Genomic DNA, 25027 nt, shown 5'->3' on the forward strand with positions numbered 1-25027 from the left:
AAAACTGTTTACTAACACACTGTTACCCTTTTGACTAACCAATGCCCCTGTAGCATTTATGAATCTTATGAATAGTGTATTCCAGAATCATTTAAACAAATTTGTATTGATTTTCATTTATGACATCCTTATTTATTCTCACAATGAGGAAGAGTATCAAAAGCATCTATAAATAGTTCTTCAAAGATTGCGTGAGCATAAATTGTTTTAAAAATTGTCTAAATGCTCCTACCAAAAGGAAATTCAGTGTTTCGGGCACATTATCTCCATGAAAGGAATTACAGTAGATCCTACTAAGATCAAAGCAATAAAAGAATATCCAACACCTAAAAATGTGTTAGAAGTAAGAAGTTTTGTGAAACTAGTTTTATAGGAAATTTGTTAAAGGCTTCTCTCAGATAGCCCACCCCATAATTACCTTGCAACGAAAAGGAAAAAGGTTTGTTTGGTCATAAAACTGTCAATCAGCATTTGAGTACTTAAAAGGAAACCTATGACACAATACTCAGAGTGTCAAATCCTGAGGGTCACTTTGTGGTTATAACCAATGCATCAAGAGAAGGATTGGGGGGTGTATTGATCCCTATGAGTCCAGGAAAATAAAGAAATATGAGTAGAATTATGCACCACACGATTTATAATTGGCAGCCATTATTCATGCTCTACAAATGTTGAGATACTATTTGATAGGGAAACCGCTCGAACTAAGGTTAGAACATCATGGATTGAAGTATATATTCAAGCAACCTAATCTTAATGATCATCAAAAGAGATGGTTAGAAATCCTAGCTGACTATGATTTTGAAATCTGCCATATCAAGGGAAAGTAGAACCGAGTAGCTAACGCCTTGAGTAGACAAAGACACATATCTACCATAATAACAATAAACACTGGACTTAAGGAATAGGTGATTCAAAAATTACCGAGTGATGATTTCTATAAAAAAGTATGTCTAACCCTTCGAAATGATCCGTGTGATGTTAGATACAAAGGCTACCAACTAGAAGCAAATGCACTCTTAAGATATAAGGGAAGAATGTATATACCTAAGGATTTTGAAATCCGCAAAATGATTTTGAGGGAAATTCACATTGCTCCTTATTCAAGACATCCTGGGGTAGCAAAAATGTTAGCACACTTTACTTTTGGAAGGGTATGAAGCAGGAAGCAATCGAATTTGTTGCGAGTTGTCTTGAATGTCAAAGGTTCAAAACTCAATACCGGTATCCAACAAGGTTGCTACATCCAAATGAAGAACCGGAATGGAAATAGCAAATATTTAGCATGGATTTCATACATGGGTTACCCGTGACTAGAAACAGGAATAATACTATTCTTGTGGTACTAGAATGACTTACAAAGGTAGCTCATTTTATTCTAGGAAATTTAATAGATGGAGCACCAGAAATTGCCCATGAATTCGTAAGAGAAATTTTTAGACTTCATGGAGTCTTGGAGAAGATTATCTCAAATAGGGATGCTAGAATGACATCTAGGTCTTGGTAAACTTTGTTTTCTGCCTTGGGAACAAAATTGAATATCAATTCAGCCTATCATCTAGAAATCAATGGACAAACAGAAAGGGTAAATTAGGTGTTAGAAGATCTTTTAAAGTATATTGTATGGATCAGCAACACCGTTGGGAAACATATCTTCCCTAGTAGAGTTTGTTATGATAACTCATATCAATTTGTTACTAAGGTCGCACCCTTTGAAGCCCTGTACAGAGAAAACTGTAGAGCACTTGTAAATTGGATCAAGATTGAGGATCGAATAATTAATGGTCCTAAAATGCTCATAGACATGGAAGAGTAGGTAGTTTAAATCCTTCAAACATTTAAAGAGGTGAATGATCACTAGAAGAGTTGTGCAGATCCTAAAAGGACTCCTAGAGAATTTGAGATGGGGGAAAAGGTTCTCCTAAAAGTAAAGCCACAAAAAAGTGCTATCAAAATTGGTAAAATTGCCAAGTTGGCCCCAAGATATATGGGACCCTTTAAAGTGTTAGAAAGTTGTAAACCCTATAGCCTACAAGATTGCTCTACCTCCAGCCCCTTTCCGAATGTACAATGTATTTCATGTGTCTTAGCTTAAGAAATATATAGGCAATGTTGAGCATATCATTGACTGGAATGTCTTGTAGGTCCAAGATCCAAGGGTGGTGGTAATAGAACCACTTAGAAAACTCGAGGTGGGTAAGTTGCGCTTACCAAATCAGGATATAACCCAGTGCAAGGTCCAGTGGGACCAATATGCTGAGAAGAATGAGAAGAATGTTACTTGGGAAGATTATGATGAAACCTACCAAAAATTTCCCCATCTTTTCCAAAAATATTAACTTTGAGACTTTATGGCAGCTCTTATGTAATTGTTATGATTGTTATTTCTATGTAATTATTTGTAATTGTTCATCGGGGACGATGAACCATGAGCAGGGGGGGGGGGGGGGATTGTGTTACATCCCATATTATGTTGTACTCTAAATTGAGACTTTGAGACTTTATGGCAGCTCTTAAGTAATTGTTATAATCGTTATTTCTATGTACTTATTTGTAATAGTTCATCGGGGATGCATGAAGACACAAAGCATACACGATGTATACACATTGATGTGTAAAGATGCGAAGTATACACAAAGCATACACGATGTATACATATTGATGCGTAAAGATGTGAAGTATACACAAAGCATACACATAATACACATATTACTAGATTCCTTATTTAATCTCTTACCCTACAAGATGTCAAGATCATGCTCTGATACCACTTGTAATGACACCTTCTACTAGGTCAATTTAAAATGATCCTTAAAGAAAATGGGATCCTTTAAAATTCAACTCTAAGTAGAATCAATCGTAATCAAACTTGTAAATATCCTCACTAAATACTATTAGTAATTCTAGATAACATCCATAATCCCCATATGTCAAATCCTGTAATGGATGGCAGATTTACAGCTGCTCGAATTTGGACACGACCTACATGGGATTCTCATGCCCCAACATGAGCGATTTACTCCTCCCCCTGTGCACTTAGGGACTTATCCAAGAATTAATAATAGTAGTAATCATATTAGGCTCAATATGAATATTTGTTATTTATTTGATTTGAATATAGAACCAACATAAATGAGCATAGTCTCATACTAATTGATTTTAAAGAAATATATTACATACCTTTCCTTTGCTTCCGGGCCCAATCTCTACATCTGGGCTTGTAATAGACCTTTACATTGCCTTGGTTAAGTTTAAATCAATAATGTTATTGCTGATTTAGGCACATAAAATGTCGATCACACAAAGTAATCATGCTTTGCTTTCCGTTCTTCATCATTATTAAAATGCAAATGATGTAAAGAAGCTAAACAATATAAATATAATTATATAATGCTCAAATTATACTTACCTTTGGTACTTGCACTAACAATAGAAAATCTTACAAGTCTTACTCCACCCCTTCGTACTAGTGATGACCCTAATACTCTTCGTGCGATAAGCGTATTTGAAAGATATTCCACATTTAATTTGTTCCCTGCCTTTGATGGTTACATCGGGCTATATCATGGGGCTCGCATTAGAGTCGGCCTATTTATCCTGTCAAGGCCCATTGGCAGATCACAGGTTCCAATGTTCCAATGTTTATACCTCTGCTGCCTCATGCCATTTGCATATCAGATTTAGTCTTTGATGATGACTTTGGTCATAATCTTCGATGTGATTGCCTTTTCAACCTTCGATGCTTATAGATTCTTATTCCCAACTTCATGCGGCATCCACATCTGCATGTTCTTGTACACTGTGTCATTTATTGTCGTTGGTTCTTCTGTATTTCAGTTTTTCTATTACCCCCGATCGGATTTTCCTCCTCTCTTTTTGTATTTCTGATGTAAAATGCAGTTCCATGCCTTTTGTATTATCCTTGTCTCATATCCATAGGGAGGGATTTTACAAATAGGGTGATGTACTATGGAAGAGTCACGTCCAATTGTGACCCACGGATAGGATGCGATTTTTAATGTTTAGATATTAGATTTTTATATGTATTTAACTTTTATGTTTCCTTATCAATGTTTGATTAAATAAATATGGCATCAATATTTTATAGGTAGGACTTAGTTATTATTAAATGTATTTTATTGATTGGAATACTATTATTTTGATCTTTAAATAATTTATGAATTGTGAATATGAGTGTTAATATCAATATTAATATATTTGATAATATGAATTATTAATAATAATATAATAGTCTATATTCATTATTAATTATTAAATGATAGAAATAATAATAAGTTACATTATATTTCAAATATATTTTCTAAACATTTTATGTCTTGATCATTTATAATTGTGGGTCTCTATTTGAGGAGGGGTCATGACAAAATCATAATCTTTCTTTCTCTCTCTCCGAAATTATTAAGGCAACAAACATTATTTTCATAATTAAACAATATATAATATAAGGTAAAAAGTTACACCAGCAATCATCAAGGATAGCTAAGAATGGTTGAGATGAGTGGTGTAGTCCATATCAATTGGACAGATTGATAAACCTGCAAACAAATAGAAAGATGTATCAGAGTTATGAAGAATTACAAAAAAAATTGAAATTAGTAAATCTAGTCAGCTCATGGGGGGGAACTGGCTATTAGTTATCTCTATCAGGTTAAGCGGTGGGTGATTGGGCACATAGTGTCCTTTGGAAATCCCTAGCCAGAGTAGGTTTAGTGGCAAATGATGCTACTATGATTACCAAAGGTATAGTCAGTCAAATAGTTTCTTGGCAGGTACCCGCAAGCTAGTTGGCTATGTCATTGACATCTCTAACACCAAGTTGCTTAGGTGGCAAGACAAGATGGTGCACACGTGACTTATTCCATGCAGGGTTAGGCCATTCTTAGTAGAGAATGAGGATGGATTATACTGGGTCCGTGGATGAGAGGTCAAGCCTATATCAATGCTTCTCCTCTCCTCTAGTTGCCTAGACTTGCACAAAACAAATCAGTTCTTATTTCTTTTGACATGGTGCAATCTAAACCTTGATAGTATTTCATTATTTCCTTCAGTAACATTTTTATTTCAGTTCATCTATAGACCTTATGCAGTTACTTCCTATTTCATATGGTATAATAGATACAATTTGGAGTTATATTTATTTTGCTTATCATGTGTAAAATAATTAGTTAATCTATTTAGATCGTTCTTTCTAGCTTATCAAAAGATGGTTAAATCTTTCAATTGGTAGTTAAGATCTTATCATGAGAATACAATTAATCAATTAATTTATGTTAATCATCTTCATGTGAATGGGAAGCTAGCTTTACTTCTACAAAATAGAGAAAGAGTATTAAGGTTTTAGCCTTTAGAAAAATTTAGTTGTTACAACATAAATCATATGTAAGGCAGGAAGCCATATAAATGCATGCAAGAAATGGAGTATAAATGTTAGGCGTGAAGCAATAAATGTACATCACACATGTGAAGCATGAGGCACTACAATTTAACACTTGTCAAACACATAAGAAATGAAGCAATTTTGGGCACATACATATAGAAATGCAATGTTGACCTATTCGAATTTTGTTTTCGGCCCGCTTAAGGAAAAGGGCTGAATAGTTAACCCTAATTAGATGGCAGTTAAAGCAGGTTTGTCCCATTAGCCAATAGAATTATGCTTTAACACCATTTTTGATACCCCCTTCCTAATTTACCCTAGAACCACGATTGCACATATTAGGGTTACGGTTACATATTACCAAATAGATATTTCTTAAATATTGCGATCCTAGATTTGAATACTATAATCATAATATATATAAATAAACTTATACACATCTATATTCTCATTCCAATGATTATGGTTAGAACTAGATCATGTGACAACAGTGTTACCCCAGCGCGGGAGTGCAGCGGTGCGGGGGGACGTCGGGACGAGTTTCAGGTGCAAGAAAAAAAATAGCCTCAATTTGGGGACGGCGGGGGTGCAGCAGTGGGGGAGCGGAGGGGGGGCAGGGGGGCGAGGGAGGAGGGGGAGTGGGGGGAGGGGGTTGCATAGTATATATATAATATATATGACTGAAAATGCTAATTATGAAATGATAGTTCAATATATTATATAACATTAACATAACAAATATAGTTCAATAAAATGAATAGAGAAAATTGAAATGTGATTCACAAACCATAAGTTCAAACTTGAAACTTCATAACCATTACTAATGACCATTTAACAAATTAACTTAGTTCAAGATGCAAGATTCAAAATTCATTGTTCAAATATGATTCTATGAATATCATATATCATAAAGATGCTCATGATGACAATGAGCCGAATAGCATGAAACAATGAAATAATAATAATGTATTATAGCCATATCAAAGTGAGTACCCAGGAAGCACCTCGCAAGCACCCAGGAAGCACCTTGCAAGCACCCTGCGAGCACCCTATGAGCACCCGCACACTCGAGCACCCTAGAAGCACTAAAGCACCATGTCCCCCTCGAGTGCTTGACCGGTGCAGTGTGGGTGCGGCGGTGGAGAAACTCCTAGCGGGGGTACTCAGGTGCGTGACGCACCCGCATCGGGTGCTTACGCGCACCGGGTGCACCGGGGTTTTGACCCAAGTGCGCGCACCCGGGTTACACTGTGTGACAATCATACAATATCAATAACATTATGTAAGCATATTAAATATTGGAGGAGAGACAAGATAGGACCACTCAAAACAATTTCTGCAATATGCCAAAGACCAGAGCCCTCCGCTTGTCTAATAACTTAATTTCTTATTTACTTTAAAATTTCCAAATGCTTTTATATAATTTTGTTGCCCCAATTTTCATGAGTCAAATATATATATATATATAATCAAATGAGGCAATCATGAAACCTTTGTACATTTGTTCCTGCACATGTTTTCTTACTCCTTTTCGGTCAAATTATCAAAAAAATCATTATTTTTTATTAAATGTGCATTTAACGAGCATCAAATTTCTGACTTTAAATCAGTCGGTTAATTCAATTACTGATGGTTTTATGATTTCAAAGGTTCTGGTTTGTTCCCAGCTCTGTCCAAAATTTTGAATTTCCAAAATCGGAGTTCTAGGCCAAAAGTTGTGAGTTTCAAGTTGAAGTGCTAAATTTTTATTATTTAAAAGTTAAACACTTAAAGAAATTTGAAATTTTAACTTTCTAAAAGTTAAAAGTTAGAATCTTAACTTTCAAAAAAAGTTATTGGTTCAGGCTTAGACTTTTTCCTAACTAAAAGAGGTTAGTAAAAAGGTTAGAACCTTAACTAAAACGTTAAGGCCTTAACTAAATGAAGTTAAGAATACATTGTTTCCTCCAAAATCTTAACATTTCAAAGGTTAAGAAGTTAAGGGTTTCGAATATCAAAACCCAAACCCCAACTTGGAATAACTACCCTTTGGCAACTTTCAGAATGATTCACAGAGGGCGGATTTACAGATAGATTTCAGTCAGTGTTCCAATGAAAGCAAACAGTAATAGTAAAGCTAAATTTGATGTATCTTTGCTAATTTCCTCCGAGTCTGCATTGATGTAAATTCTGCCAATCATTTAATAGTGATAGTTGCAGATGTAAAGTGGATCCACAGTGAATTCAAAAGAGATGCTTGACGGAATGTCACAGAAACAAACACCATCATGGTTCACGTAGGGACTCGGCCTTCTAAGGAAATGAATAATTTGCAGAAATTTTCCACAGCACACAGGTTGCTGTGGAATGTTCATGTCATGTATTCGAACTGTGAAGTTGTATGTCAAGCTAAGAAACCATTTTTCTCTGTGTTTATAATAAGATGGCGACAACACATCTATATTTAAATATTGTTGGAGCAAACAGTGTGCATGACAATATGGCCAATGGTTCGATAGTAAATCTGACATGGGTATAGGATTCAAAAGGACACCGTGTTTGCAGATTACCAACAATCATCTTAGCTGCCTGTGTCATGAGGAAAACCTTTGAAATAGTGAAGAGCCATGAACAAGGCACCACCGGCTGTTTGTTAGAATGTCTTGATCGCAGAGTACAGGATGGAAAAGTGAAACTAAAAAAACTTATATACATTGGCTAGATTGTAGCTGAATTCTATAGCCTTTGTCGCCGTCCCTTTAACATGGCTATTATAGAGCACATGCAAGTAAATATAGAGGCATCAACATTAGATGTGGGCCTTTTGACAAGCCACCTCAAAGGGAAATAGTCTCATCACTTGTCATGATAACAAGAAGTAATATGCCAGCAAAGCATCAAAGCATAACAATCGTGGCAAGGATTTGACAAGATACCTAAGGCGCGATCAGCAGTCATCAAGCCAGCTCTGTCACTAATTATGTACACCAAAGGAAACCCACAAAAATGGCATACCATCTGTTTGAAAGAATGTCTCTTCAATAGACACGGCATTTGGATTCATACTATCATTCAAAATTAGAGGTCACTTCATGTATGCAAAGCAAGGAAAAGCATTGTAAGGCACGTGAATTGTTTGCTAGACTGCCAAGGAAGATGCAGGTTCAACGCTTCAACACGCCACCTTGTCATCATTCTCGATGCCAGTATTGTGATGGGAGAATTGGAAAAAGATAAAAGTGTGTTGGCACATATATATGCAAAGTCTGGATGCACAGACTGCCACAGAGTATAGGCTTACTGTTTGACAAAATGCCCCGTAAGGCATTATTTTGTGGGATGAGTTTGAATGGCTTTGTAACATGGCTGCAAAGTATGGGATTGTAGATATCAGTACCTCTGGAATGTGATATGGTGACCTCCTTCAAAGAATAGCTTCTGATATTAATGCCGCAGACAGTCCAATGAGATATGATTATATAAAACTCTTATGATAGCAGATCATATGAGGTGCATGTAAAATATGAAGCTATAGAAATTCATGATATCTGTTTGTTAAAATGTCACATACTTATTCTTACCATCCCTACTCTGCAAAAATGATGAGACCCTTAAGTCAACATTTATGCAACTATCAAAGAATACTTGATAAAGGAAAGTTGCTATTTGTTTCATATAGATTATTTTGTAGATTGGCCACACAAAAAAAAAAGAGATAAGGACCGTGATCTGCTTGACAAAGAAAAATATTGAAGAAATATGCTCTCATGAAATGCATTTATCAATGAATCTGTTAAAATGATTTAGAATTCTAAGAAAATGAATGTGCAATTCATAAGAGCTTATTTCAATGACACCATTATCTTAGTAGAATCACTGTCTTGGTTTTATTCGGATGATGTGGGATTCAAATTCAGTTTTTAAAAGTGATTAATGTCACTCATTGTAACTGAAGTTAGATTTTAGCTTCTACAATAGGAGTTAAGATTTTGACTTTAGAGTTAGTTGCAAAAAAGCATAGATAACGTCCATACTCTAACTTGAGTAGTGCACTTTTTGCACGAAAGGTAAACTATGGAGAATTTTATATTGGATCTACATCATGTATAAAGTTGTCTTTGAATTTGTATATCTTCAAAGTGATTAACGAGAATGTATTTAGTCATATGTGTCAAATGTGTTCTTAAGTTGTTATTACTGATCTTTCATATGTCAGATGGGTGATCTCTTTATGTATTGATGGAATCCAATGGTCTTTTGGATCCATGTAAGTGGTTTGGCAAAAATGCATTCATTTCCTGGTATCTTGATATGGATGTAATAGACTAGCTTACCTTTTCATATGTCAAGGTTAGTTATTCTTATTTTGTCATAATTGCATTAATGTGTTGAAAAAAAACCCTTTGTAATTAATACCATTTGTGAATCTCAACTAGTATTTGTATGCTTATAGTTAGGGTTTATGCTATTACTTTCTATAGTTCCACATTATCCTTTATGTACTTTCTGGTTAAAAGTACACAAAAATCCTAAATACCCACATCATACAAGGGAGCTGCCCCAAACAAATGCAGAGGAAGATTGCAATCTAATAGTGATTGAGTTGTAATCTCTCCAACTGTTGCAGCAGTTGTCGTAGTTCAAGGGCTAATAGGGTCGATTTTCAAGGCAATATCACAATGACTCTATTGGAGAGAACAAAGTGTCAGTATACATTAATCCTCAGAAATTTCAAGGTACCTTCCTTGGAATGAAGTTTGGGGATTCTATTTAAAAGATTAGATACTGGCAAGTCTATTTAAATGTTCAAATTGTAAATAATAAGTTGGTACAAAGCAAAGGTGGAAAGTGACAACGACGATGAAAACTCTTCATACCAGAAGAAATAGGCTCCAAATGAGCCCATAAAGGTTGATTTCTTGAAGAATTTTTACAATGGCCTGCGACTTAATCCAGGAAAGATTCATCCATCTTTACTTTGAACTCTACAAAAGACCGATGAAGAAGATGGTAAGATAATTAGTTTTTCTCTCACAGACAAGATTCTTTGTTAGAAATAACTTTTGCATGCAAAGATAAAGAAGACTCTGATCAGAAGTATGATTTGTGCAGATCAAGGTCAGGTAATAATGATCAAGAAATAAGTCCATCACCTATGCCTGTTATTCAACAAAATTGAGTTCTTATTCTGATTAGGTTAAGTTTTTGAAAAGCTTCTATGATAATGCACACCTTGACCCTGACAAAGTGCATCCTTCTTTACTTCATGGCAAGAAGTTGAGAAAGAAGATTAGTGTGAGAATTATTTTCTTGACATAAAAACATCTCTGAATCAAAATGTTAGAAAGGATCCATCAGAGATTGTAGGCATGAAAGGAAATGGGGCATTTATGATTGTTCAAAAATATTATCAAGAAATGGTTCTAAGGAAGGAGGGCATGTTGATGTATCAGGCAACATTATAGAAATTTTAAAACTCAGGAGAAAGTATTCAATCATCTTGATCCTAATAAGACTAAAGAAGGGACAAGCATGCAACCTAAACTTGAAGAAAATATGCTCCAAGATGAATCCCGCGTTGTTTTTATTCCTAAATGGTGCCATGAGGCTTCACATGATGGCTTCCTATGTGTAGAAGATGTTCAAATTCATTCATCATTGTTTATTGAAGAGGTATCACATATTGATTAAATTCAAGGTATCAACTTATCTATGCCTTCTAATGTGTTAAAACCATAGACGAAGTTCATATTGTACCAACCTACTTACAAGAGGCACACAAAAACATAGAAATGGTAGCTTACCTCACAGATGAATAAAGACCACAAGGAATGCTTTGTTATCCAGAGGTTGGAAAACATGGAAATGTGAAATATGGTTGTAATTATTAATTAGAGAACTCCTCTTCACAAGTATCAATCTCTAAATAGTACGCTTCATTGCTTGGACTCATTAGAGAATATTACTTCTTATTATGACAAGGCTCAAATGCACTATCAAGTAGGAGAAAAGCAAGGTCATCTTAGACAAATTAACTTCGATAGGGATGTGCATTCATATTCAAACCATTATCTGGAAGATTTAACCACAATCGTACCAATGGGAGAAAGAGAGTGCCTAGTATTAGAAAAGAGTTGAGGGCTCCATGATGATCAATCACAAGACATCCAAGCAAAGGGCTTCCCAAATGGAGCAAAAGATCGGAGTTGTATTTAGGAGCTTGAGAACCTAATACTTTGGCTAATTCAAGAAGTTGTCAATGACATGCAACCACGAAGTGGAGTTGATTCTAAACTCGGATATTTTTTACGATGCATGGTTATTTGGATATGTTTTTGTTGGCATAACTAGTGTGATGAGCAGAGTGTTACAGTAAGGATCAATGGGTGTGATCATGCAGATAGCATTAGAGATGTCTCTTGAAGAGCATATAGTGACCGTTGTTGCTGATGAGAAGAGTAAGATGATCAGTGAATTCACAGTACAACTACAAGAATAGTTAGTGACAAGTGATAGGTGATTTAATTGGTTTTTCAAATCCATGTTGAATGAAGCGAAGCATCATAGGATGATGTGGAGAAGTCAATTAAGTTGACGTTTTTACGATAGTCGTGATGGAATGGTGACCGGTGAAGTAGTGACGGGTTTGATGAACAGGTTAAAAGAATGAGTTCTTGAGTGACAATCGGTTAACTGATGATTGGCAACCGGTGACAAGGTTGCAGTGACTTTGGATGAGTCATTAGTGATCCAATGACATGGATGAACATATGGAGGTAATGATCTAGCATTACATTGTTCAAGGACAGCGTATAGAGAAGATTCTAGCAGAAGCAAGTAGTTGGTCAAAACGTGTTTGACCTCTAGCACAAAATTCCATAAATTAGTTGGAGCAATCATATAAATGTGTTTTAGGGCATAAGATATTGCCTTGTGGCAATTGGATCTAAGCGAGATATTTGTAGCTCAAGCAGTAACATGTTTAGGGTTTGGTTAAGGCAGTGAAATTGGGAAACCGATATATATAGGTGAAGAATGAATAGTTTGCATTATCATCATAGTTGAGCAAGTGTGGAGAAGAAGTGCAAGGTGTGATCCAGCCAAGAAGAAGTCAAGTGTGAAAAGAAGTGAGTTTGAACTTAGGTGTATCTGCTCAAGCAAAGGTGGTGTTGATACACAAATCATTCTTTTTTTTTGTTCCCTAATAGTCACAGCAATGAGATCCCTTAACTTGGTGGATCCTAACAGGTCCTTATTGTAAATCCTTTAACAAGATAACACTTAAGCTAGTGTTCAAAATCTTTTAACAAGGCTACTCCTAATAGGGGTAAAGCTCCTAACAGGGCTAGAGGCAAATTCCCTAACAAGATGGCACTTAACAGTGTCTTTGTAACTACTAACAGGGCGTACATCGAAAGAGTACACAATTTGTGGGTACTAATCACCACTATGGTTTGATTCAAGTTGAGTTTGCACGATACCAAAATCTCTAAGTCAACTTTGTAAATGTTTTCATATCATGAATGTCTTAATGTGTTCTTAAGAAGTTTATCAATTAAACCTTTAAAAGGTTTAAAAGTTGATTATTTGGCTGAAACTGATTTTATCTGATCCCTTAGTACTAATAGTTTCCTTGTCCGAAGAAGTGGAGCATGTTAGGAATCTCAAAATTGGTATTGAAGGAGAATTCTTACAATTGAGTTCACAGGTACTCTAGAATTGCCATCTGCTATCTGACCATGGCATTTATTTTTCTCAACTAGTCAATGGATTCGCATAGTTCTCCTAGAGTTATCTAAGGTAGGGGTCGCCTACCATATACATATTTTAGTTAGATGTTTTGGTTGTGTCAGTCTCATGTTTGGCTTGTCTCCAATTTCTTCTATCAACTCCTATGTTGTCCTCCTGTTGACTCTATTTCCCATCAAATAATGCACTGGTTTTTGGAATTACTTGGTACATCCTCCATTTGTGACAATCCCTATCCCTAGATAGAGCCCGTTGTTGCCCAAGTTCATAAAGAGTCAAGTTTCTAAAAAGGTTATTTCATTAAGTGAGGCGATCATGAAAATGTTGTAGATCTATTCTTGCACATGTTTTGTTACTCCTTGTCAATCAAAGTGTCCAAAACTTCATTAATTTTTATTAAATGTGAATTTAAAGAGCGTCAAATTTGTGGCTTTAAAATGGCCAATTATCCTTTGAATGCCTGGCAGTTTTATGATTTCAAAGGTTCTAGTACATTCCTAGCTCCGTCCAACATTTCAAATTTGTAAAATCAGGGCTTTGGAACAAAAGTTGTGAGTTTTAAAAGTTGAAGTGCTAATTTTCTATTATTTAAAGTTCAAAAACTTAATTTTTTTTGGAAATCTTAACTTTTTAAAAATTGAGAGTTAGAATCTTAAATTTTTTAAATAGTTAATGGTTCGGGCTTAGACTTTTTCCTAACTAAAAGAGGTTAGTGAAAAGGTTAAAACTTTAACTAAAAGGTTAAGGCCTTAACTAATTGAAGTTAAGAAAGTTAAGAATAGAATGTTACTTTCAAAATTCTAGCTTTTGAAAGGTTAAGAAGTTAAGGATTTCAAAAATAAAAACACAAACCCCAACTTGGAATGAGTACCCTCTAGCAATTTTCCAACTGATTCACAAAGTGCAGATTTATGAAAAGGTTCCAGTCGGTGTTTAAATGAAAGCAGATAGTCAGAGGAAAGCTAAATTTGATATATCTTTGCTAATTTTCTCTCAGTCTGCAGTGATGTAAATTCTGCCAATCATTAAACAGTGATAGTTGCAATTGTAAAGCAGATCTGTGGAGAATTCAAAAGAGTTGCTTAACAGAATGCTCCAAAAACAAATGCCATCATGGATTGGTTAAGGACTTGACCTTCTAAGGAAATGAATAATTTGCAGACATCTTCCATAGCACACAGGTTGCTGTCGGATGCTCATGTCATGTACTCAAACTATGAAGCTGTAGGTAGGTGAAGCTGAAAACCATTTTCCTCAATGTTTCGAACGAGATGGCAACAACACATCTATATATAAGTATTGTTGGAGCAAACAGTGCATGACGATATGGACAATGGTTCAATAGTGAATCTAATATGGGTATAGTATTCAAAAGGGCACCATGATTGTAGATTATCAACAATCATCTTACCCGCCAGTGTCATGAGGAAAACCTTTGAAATAGTGAAAAGCCATGAACAAGGCACCGTTGAGTGTTTGATAAAATATCATGATCGCAGAGTACAGGCTGGGAATAGTAAAACTTTAAAAACTTATATACATTGGCTATAACATAGCCAAATTCCATAGGCTTTGTCATTGTCCATTTGACAGGGCTATTATGGAACACGTGCAAGTAAATACAGAGGCATTGCCGTGATATGTGGGCCTTTTGACAAGCCACCTCAAAGGTGAATGGTCTCATCGCTTGTAATATGACAAGGAGTAACATATCGACAAAAAATCAAAGCATATACAATGGTGGTAAGTGTTTGACAAAATACCTAAGGCGCGATCAGCAGGCATTGAGCCAGCTTTGTCACTTCTTGCATACACCAAAGAAAAACCGCATAAATGGCATGCCAGCTGTTTGGCAGAATGCCTCTTCAATTGACACAGCATTTGATTTCATAATATCATTCAAAAATAGAGGTAACTGCATGTACGTAAAGCAAGAAAAAGCATCATAAGGCATGTGAGTTGTTTGCTAGAATGCCAAGGAAGATGTAGGTTCAACACTTCAACCTGCCACCTTGTTCGCTACACTCCTTGTCTGTATTGTGATGGGAGATTTGGAAAAAGATAAAAGTGTGTTAGCGCATATATATGCAAAGTTTGGATGCACAGAGTATAGGCTTAATATTTAATAAAATGCCTTGTAAGGCATTATCTAATGGGATGAGTTTGAATGGCTTCGTGACATGGCTGGAAAGTATGCAATTGTAGACAGTGGTACCTTTGGAATGTGATATGGTGACCTCCTTCAAAGAATAAAGTATAGTTTCTAATATTATTGCTGCAGACAATTCAATGAGACATGGTTATTTAAAACTCTTATGATAGCAGATTATACGAGGTTCATATAAAATATGAAGCTGTAGAAATGCATGATAATTATTCGCTAAAATGTCACACACTTATTCTTACCATCCCTACTCTGCGAAAATGACGAGACTCTTAAGTCAACGTTTATGCAACTATCGAAGAATACTTGATATATGAAAGTTGCTATTTGTTTTATATAGCTGCTTTTGTAGATTGGCACACAAAAAAAGACAAGTAACATGATTTGCTTGACAAAGAAAAATATTGAAGAAATGTGCTCTCATGAAATGTAATCATCAATAGATCCATTAAAATGATCTTGAATTCTAAGAAAATGAATGAAAAGTGGAAGCTTCGAAGCATCGAGATGATTGGAAAATTCTTTTCAAAATTCTGAGCAAAGGTAATAGAACCAGAAGTGCAAATTCCTTGAACAAATTGTCCACACCTTGTTGTAATCAAATGAGAGTTTTAAGGCAATATATGGAGACCATCAAAGCAATGAGTATGGATTTTCATTATATTTCTTACTCATGAATACCATACAGGCATACATGTGAATTATGGACCATAGTAAATGCATTGACCTTTTCTGGCCACCTCATGATAAGGCATGATTACATTATTCACACAAAATTGATATGGTAATGCTTTAAAACTTCGAGAAAAGCACAATCAACAGGAGTGATATCAAATTCTATAACCTTTTTCTAGTGTCCCATCTGCTGTGTCAAGGTAGAAGCAGCTTCTTGCTTCAGGTGAAATGTGTATGTCACAGTTCCTACAATTGGAATGTTTTATGTGATAAAGAAGGCCTACATAATAATTGTGTGTCAAGCCATCATAATGCAGTAATTGAAGTTTCCAATGACCAAACAAAGGACTTTATGATTTATCTATTTATCTATGGTGGTAGGTGGAACTGGTGTCCATTTAATAAGAACCTTGAGAGATGGATGAGACAAAGTTGTAAACTCATGAAAGAAAATGGGTATCTGGAAAATACAGCTGTAATCCTTGAAGGTTAAGTTGTGGATAAACAGGTAACTTGTGGAGCGAAGAAGAGGACAAAGAAGCTTATTGAGCAACACCGTTATCTTGGTTTTATTTGGATGTTGTGGGATTCAAATTCATTTTATAAAAGTGACTTATGTCACTCATTGTAATTAAAGTTAGATTTTAGGTTCTTAAGATTTTGACTTTTACTTTGTAATAGCAAAAAGTGTAGATAACTTCCATACTCTAACTTAAGTAGTTACTAACCCGAGGAGTTAGTTATAACAAAGGAGCTTATAAATACTTAGCTTTGTCCATGCAATGGGGGGGGGGGGGGAGGGGGGGACTTTTTGCACAAACAGGAAATTATGGAGGATTGTATATTGGATCTACATCATGTATAAAGTTGTCTTTGAATTTGTAGATCTTCAAAAGTGATAATCAAGAATGCATTTAGTCATATGTCTCAAATGTGTTCATGAGTTGTTATTACTGGTCTTTCATATATTGGTGATCTCTTTATGTATTGATGGAATCCACTAGTCTTCTGGACCCATGTAAGTGGTTTGGCAAAAATGCATTCATTTCCTAGTATCCTGATATGGATGTAATAGACTAGCTTACCTTTTCATATGTCAAGGTTAGTTATTCTTATTTTGTCATAATTAATTTAATGTGTTGAAAAACCACTTTGTAATTATTACCATTTATGAATCTCAACTAGTATTTATATGTCTACGGTTGGGGTTTATGCTAAGACTTCCTTTAGTTCCACTTTATCCTTTATGTACTATCTGGTTAAAAGTACACAAAATCCTAAATACCGACATCATACGACGGAGCTGCCCCTCTCAAACACAAAGGAAGATTGCATTCTGATAGTGATTGAGTTGCAATCTCTCCAACAATTGGAGCGGTTGTCACTGTTCAAGGGCTAACCGGGTCAGTTTTCAAGGCAATATAACAGTGACGAATCTGTTTGCCAACAGATTTAATCATAGAATACTATTTGTAAAGAAATTATATTGTGAGATTGTTCCTTTGGGGAAAAAATCAAGTATAGCCCAAATTGGGGGCATTACAGCAGTATCTGCTGAGTAATTTCATGTGCCCCCATCCCACCCCAGCTACATGAGACTAGTGATTTGCTCAATTCACAAAGAAAATTATGAAAATCCAAATTGGCATATGATGCTCAAAATTCCACCCTATTAGGATAGATATTCATGTTAAATTTTAAGATTTGCAAATATAGAATGAAAACAGATGATACATAATAATTAATAAAGAGAAATATAAGGTCAAAGAAAACTGCATTCTTGATATTAAGCAAGAGTTTCTTGCTTACGTCTCAAGTCGGTTAAGGCCACGGCTGCCAACAACCAGAATATCTGGACGCAATCTTTTGACTTCATTGCAAATCACCTCCTTTGCATCTCCTATTTTGATCCATGCTTCACATGCAAGCTATTGGAGTGAACGTAGTTTTTGAGGTGGAACACAGAGAGAAAACATTTTTTAATAGGAAGAACAGAACGAATAAAAGCAAAATGAAATATTATATTGCTAAATATCCCTACAAGTAACACAGATTCACATTACATATATACATGCAAGTGAATAACTGGGTTTGTATCTCATCTAGTTGGGTTGCAACTTTAAAATGAAAGACAACAAGAAACTGACACTGATGTTTACCTACCCCGATTTCACTGCACCACCTCACAAAGTACTCTAACAAACGAATACCCTTTATTTTTCCTCTGCTCTTCAATTGCTTGAAATCATCCGGACAAGCAAAGATACAATTCACATTATTGGATGCTGCATCATTACATACAAATTCATCATCTCAGTAAACCTATTGTTTTGAGGAAGGTCACAATTGAAAAAAGAGATGTTCATTAGAATCAACCACATAGAAAAAGAAAAGAGAATTGGTAAACTCTCTACAAAATAGGCTGAAACCAATTTCTTGTTGCTAACTTAAGAAGTTAAACTTAAGCTCGGCCAAGGTCCATGTCCCAAGTCAGTGAATGATCCAACATATGAAAAACAAATTGCCCTCTATAGAATCCTAGATTTAAGAAATGTGACATGCATGACTTCTGCAATGACGATTGTGTAAAGCAGATTATTTACCATATGTATCTAAATTCTGCTTGATGTGATTTTCTAACACTACAATCAGAAGATAATACAATAAGGCTACTATTAAGTACTTCTAACTCATACGGTCGTAACACCATTAATGCAAGTACTCTTCAGTACCAAGAGATATGACAGGAAAACCAAAGTGGCAAAGGGTTGTGTTGTCTGGTGCCAGAAACGATCATATGCTAATGGAAAATAAAACAGATCTTCCTTCAAGCAATGGGGCCTAATGATCTTAACTTTACAGTGAAGAAGTTTGAAACTATTGCCACTCATAGCTCATATGGGATCTATTTAAGTGAAGCTCTATTTAAGTGTAGTTCAAATCCTGTTTGTTACAAGTAGCACACAGAATCTGCATCAGCTTGGGGTACAACAATGAAACTGAGCATATTGTACATGAACGTGCACATGTGTGTGTGTTCAAATCCTGTTTGTTACAAGTAGCACACAAAATCTGCATCAGCTTGGGGCACAACAATGAAACTGAGCATATTGTGTGTGTGTGTGTGTGTGTGAGAGAGAGAGAGAGAGGGGATCTGTTTAAGTGAAGTTCAAATTTTATTTGTTACTAATAGCACACAAAAACCGCATTAACTTGGGGTATAACAATAAAAATGGGCATATTGAGAGAGAGGTGGAGAGGGAGGGGAGAAGGAAGGATAAAGAGTGCATCAGATAGAAACATAGAGGTAGACTAGGTGAGGGGTCAGGAAAGAGAGAAAGAGGGAACTATAAATGAAGTCAGACTGATAGGGAGATAGGGAGAGGGATGGTGGTGATAGATGGAGGGAGGGGGGGAGAGGGAGAAAGAGAGAAGAAAGGATGGAGGGAGGGAGGAAGAGAGTGAGAAATGGATAAGGACATCAGAATAGGATATACAATTACTGGAGCTATGAAGAACACCAGTGCTGACACAAACCATGATTAATAGAGAGCTGTGCTTCCCGGTATCAGCAATGGTCATAAAACAATAAAAAACAGCTTTTAAAACCATCCAATCTAAGTTTGCCTATTCAGTGAAAAAAGTCGAAGTCAATACTAATGAAGTGACTCATAAGAGACTACTATTACAAAGATTCGTTATTATCTAAAGCTACAAAAAGAAAAGAAAGGGTCTTTAAACATTGGTGAATAGTGAGGTGTACCTCTCCTAACTAGCAGCGGTATTCAACACTCATATGGCACAATGATTAACACTAATACCAGATCTGCAACGGCCCCTTAAAGAAGGCTTCAGAAGAGAGTGCTTCTTTCAAATATGATTAACATAGAAGTTTGATTGTTAATGGTTAGTCATATGCCAGTGAAACAAACCTTCTTCAATCCATATTAGCTTGTCTTCGCCTTCAAGAGGGTTGAGGCTACTAATGCACCCAGCTCATATGGAGCATGAATGCCAAACTTCTTTACTATGTAGAGAGCTAAAGGGGAAATTTAGCTTCTCCAGACCATGTGAATAAAGGACTCTACCCTACTTATTCTAGTACTGGTCAGACGAGATCTCTAGGCAAGGTGTAGAGAGTATTACTCCCCACAATAGTTTGATATTGTGGAAGAAAAAAATTGAAATATGAAATGGGTTTTATCCAACAGACAGAAAATTAGGTTCATTCAAAGAAAATGGAACACTATGGTTCTACACAAGCTATACAGAGCATCAAGGGATAATTTGCAGATGTGCATGGAGGCCCTTATCATAGTTCCAAAGAGAATTCAATTAATGAATGATTCTTCCCAAAAAAAAATTGAGCCAAGATAAAAGAAAATACACCAAACCAGGCATACCCAAAACTCTTGAAAGCAAAGACAAGTATAGAAGTTCATATACAGGAAACATACCATCTCTATCTGGTACTTGGACGTGCAATATATACAGCTTAAAATCTTGGTGGCGCGTGCTTCTGATGAGTTTCTTGAGAGCCCATTCAAACGCATTCTTGCTGCTAATGGATGGATGAGGATACCCTTTCAGAGAGGACTGGTTCACGGCAATTACAATGCGAGTAGATCCCTCCTGCTCCATGACTCGCTTCTTTTTTAAATTCCCTCAGTAAGCTCTTTGGACATGAACTGAATGGTGTATGTTGGGAAGCTGCTTAACAGAGCACAGACGGAGGAGGAGAAACTTTAAAATGATAAATATAGGCCGAATTCGGAGCGAAGCCGGCATGCCAGTTATGCGATTAATTTATTTGATTTTACCATCACGTTGGCCTTCTATATAATTGCCACATCATAACTACCGACGTCAGAGGCCTCTCGAAGCTGCCTTCATTTCACTGATGTTAAATTAGTAGTAATAGGAGATTCAAGAGCCATGCTGATGGAAAATTATACTTGATATTGTTGGTCGATTTGTTAAATTAGTAGTAATAGGAGATTCAAGAGTCATGCTGATAGAAAATTATACTTGATATTATTGTGGATTTGATGGTTTTGAAAGTTTTTCATCAATTTGTTATTAGATTTATGCAATTCTTAAAGATTGGGATTTTTTAAGATTTTTTTGTAATTAAAAAAATATCATTAATCTTTCCAATTATACAGAGAATGGAATATGTTTTTCTTTTCTTTTTCTTTTTTATATCGTGGTGATGGAACATCCAATATGATCCAATCTTGATGATAAACAAACTCATACAATAGTTTTCAGAATTTCACTCAATAGAGTCAGGAAAAAATTATAGAATTGGTCACATTTTCTTCTCCATTTGATTCTGGATTTGATTTGGAGTTGATGATGTTTAACTTTTTCTTTCAATGTTTGATAGTTTTTTCTTTATGCAATGACGAATCATTGAGTGTGATCCAACTTTGATGATTGAAAAATAGCACACTGTAGATTCTAAAATTTCACTCAATAGAATACAGGAAAAATTTGTAGAGCCTTTAGCATTTCCTAACTCTTGGATTTGATTGGACTTTGATCATGTTTAAATTTTTCTTTCAATGTTTGATAGTTTCTTTCATTTATATCCTCATGATGGATCAAGTGGGATCCAACCTTGATGGTTTAAAAATAACACAATACAGACTCTAGAATTTCACTCAATAGAATATAGAAAAAAATAATTGTAGAGTCTATCACATTCCCTAACATGAAATGTTGATTTTGGATTTGATCGTGTTTAAGTTTTTTCCTTCCTTGTTTATAGATTCCCTACATGATTCCAAATATTAATTAAAAAACTTCAACACAGTAAGTCAATATCAATTTTTTAAACTTTGAATTGTCAGAATAAAAAATAAAAATTAAATTTCAATATTTTATAGCAAGGCAAGATTATTTATCTATTTATTTTTTCATAGTTAAAAATATTATAAACATTAAAAAAAAAACTTATAAGACTTACCACCAAACAAATTATTTAGTAAAGATATTCATCTAATTAAGGAAATTTGCATTGTCCAAAAAAAATTGTAAATAAAATAATTTAAAAAATTCTTTAAATTGAAAGGAAATATCTAATCCCACATCCCAAAAATTTAAAAACCAATCTTCGAACTCAAATGTGCTTATAGTTTAAAAAGAAAAAGGAAAAAGAATGTTTTTGAATTGAAATTAAAAAATTCAATACTCTTAAATAAATTTAAACATTACTATTCTTTATATAATTTTTTGAGTATAAATAATTTGTAAAAAAAATTAGTATAAAAAATGAAAAAAATCAAATAGTAAATTAATAATTAAATCAATTAGTAAAATTTAAAATGGTTTAAATAGCTATTTATTATTCTTCTTTTTTATTGTGATTGGTGTGAATTTAAAATTCTATTTATATACTTTTTTTTAATTAAATACTTGTAAAATAACTTCCAACTTTTTTTCTTTCTAAATTCCATACTATTAACAAATTTCTTAAGTACTCTTGAATGAACTAAATTAACATAGCATGTAAAAAATTAAATTAAATTACACACAATTCACACATAATAAAATTAGTAATAATTCCAAAAGCTATCCAACTTGTATTAATCATATGTTCTACTAGAACCATTTACTTCCTAGATTTCAAGACGGGTCGATTATCCAACTTGTATTAATCATATGTACTATTAGAACCATTTACTTCCTAGTTTTCAAGACAGGTCAATTTTACTTTGATACTCTTGACTATGTGACGACGATATTATGGCATGATTATCTTGATGGATATTATGGTGATGTTACGTTGTGGTACTAAATATTTTCTCTGAATAATAAATATGACTATCTAATATATGTATTTTCTTTAAGTCAAATGCAAGATAGATTATGTATATATGACATTATGCATATGCAATCAACTTTGAGTATGGTTTTATGGTTACTAGCCTACTGATGTAAAATCAAGTGGTTTGAGTGATTGGCTTGTGGAAATGAAAGTGTTACCGAGGAAGAGAAGGTGACCTCCTCAACAGTGGTTGGTCAAGATGGAATCTAATACACACATAACACTTAGATTATTAGGTGCATTTCACATAGCCTAAGCATTTTATCTCTAACCCTGTCGCCATAAAAATTGTGAGTGATAAACATAATTTTTCTTTTACTTTAGATAACAAGAATGAATTTGATCTGAGAGTTAAAATAAGAAATATTTTATCTTAACTCTATCCCAATATGATTAATGGATGCTTGATTTTTATTATAAGAGGATCAAAGTATATGGCATGTATGATACTTTTGTTAGTGAAAGGTTGCTAGGAAATATTTATTACTATGTTCGAAGTGTTAGACTTAATATGCATTTATGCTTGTTAATAGCAATTAAAATGTAATAGTGATGGATTGATATAATATCAATGAAATTTATTAAACACACACACACACATAGTCCTTACTTTTCATTTTGTAAAGTACAAGACTATTCTTGATTTGAAATCTAGAATTAATGAATTATGTTAAATCGATGAGCATATGGTGAAAATATATCTTCACTTCATTAGATTGGGATGGGAAGAAGAAATTAATTACATGGGGTGGAAATTCAATAGGGGAGAACGATTCTTGTTTATCATGCAAGGAGTTGGGAGAAACTTTCAAGAAACAAGAAAATTATAGGAAGCATAGAAAAATAATGGGAGAAAAGTAGGGCAGAGTGTTACAATATGAAGTTGATGGTTGTCATTGGTGTCAACATCTTTCTCTCAATATTTTGATTATCTTGCACTAATAGCATGTGTGTCAATTATTGTGCTTATCGCTAGATGTGCATTAATTGTTTTACAATTTCTTGCCTTAGCCATGGCATGCAAATTTGGTGGATCATATTTTTGGGTTGATCCTTTGTGTAGTATGTGATTTATATTCAATCTCAATATATCTTCATAGCATGTTCATCATAATTGTTGACACCAAAGATCATTGTAGCATGTTGGATTGCTCCAAAATTATTGTAATTCTCGAGGAGGTGTGACCTATTTCAAATCTATTATAGCCGACAAGTTTGAGGGGTGCATCTAATATAAATAAGTATCATCTCAAGAGGGATGTGTGCAATCCCATGTATCTGTAATTTTATCTATTTTAATCTTGTTTTATTATATGTAAGCTATGTGTGATCCAAGTGTGAACTTACTTAGATAGTTGATTTGCGGAGGTGCAAGCAATAGTACATTATAATTGCAGAGGCTCGACAGTTATATTATGTGGAGGTTTATACTTTATATATCACATATACTATCTCTAAGCCTAACAAAGTGAGCCTTATTGTATTTTTTTGGTTAGCGGTACTTTTAGTGGCAATTTTTTTTCCAATTCATGAATCATGGATGTCAGTGGCATTGGTAAATTGGTGAATAGTTATATCAAACAATGTCATTGGTTGTCCCTATAAATTCAAATTGTTGGTGTCTTTCCTTGATCATTTGCCACCTTATTATTGGAAATGGTCAACTCGCCTTGCATTCTTCGACACTAGCTCAGCAACAATTTTTATTGTACTATAAGGAGTAACTTTCCCAAAAAGATTGGACAAATGCAAGAAATCATTGCCTAACACAAATTGCATTCACTAATATCAACACACTATTTTTGGAAAATTTCCTAAGAACATCAAAAAAATTATTTTTAGGTCATGGCCACGGGCCAAAAATTACCTCCCACCACTATTGAATGTTATTTTTAGTTCAAAATTGCCTACAAAATGGAAACAACACCAACCTAGTCCCACCCTATTCCCCAAATTTCAATCTCCTAGTCATGGAAAGACACCCAATTTTCCAAATTTTATTTGATATTATACATACATGAGAAGGTGGGTGATTATAGTTCACCAATTTTGTAATTACAACCCATTCAAATTCATCAAGGGACATTGTTGTTGTGAAAACTTAAAAGCAAGTGATCAATAATATAAGATTGATGTTAGTGTTTTTTATTTTTTATTTTTTTGAGATTTTACAATGTTTCTTTTTTCTTACAAAGGCTATGGGCACAAATTGTTGAATTTCTTTAGATAG

General features: G+C 34.6%; 1 protein-coding gene across 3 annotated transcripts in view; it reads right to left on the reverse strand.

The window, feature by feature from the left end:
• The window catches only part of LOC149568627 (universal stress protein A-like protein), a 92466-nt gene extending 71536 nt beyond the window's left edge, over positions 1-20930 (reverse strand). The window contains exons 1-4 of one of the 3 annotated variants that reach the window (XM_089821494.1): positions 20423-20886; positions 18129-18250; positions 17775-17893; positions 4520-4556 (exon numbers count right to left, since the gene is read on the reverse strand). In XM_089821494.1, coding sequence (XP_089677620.1) covers positions 4535-4556; positions 17775-17893; positions 18129-18250; positions 20423-20606 — 447 coding nt within the window. In that variant the 5' untranslated portion in view covers positions 20607-20886 and the 3' untranslated portion in view covers positions 4520-4534. Of the gene's footprint in view, positions 1-4519; positions 4557-17774; positions 17894-18128; positions 18251-20422 lie in introns of those variants that run through there. The other 2 variants (XM_089821492.1, XM_089821493.1) reach the window with 2 other exon arrangements.
• Between the last annotated feature and the right edge of the window lie 4097 nt (positions 20931-25027).

This window comes from Cupressus sempervirens, chromosome 3 (genome assembly GCF_028749045.1).
Source record: "Cupressus sempervirens isolate cs-2001-9-10 chromosome 3, ASM2874904v1, whole genome shotgun sequence".
NCBI lineage: Eukaryota > Viridiplantae > Streptophyta > Pinopsida > Cupressales > Cupressaceae > Cupressus > Cupressus sempervirens.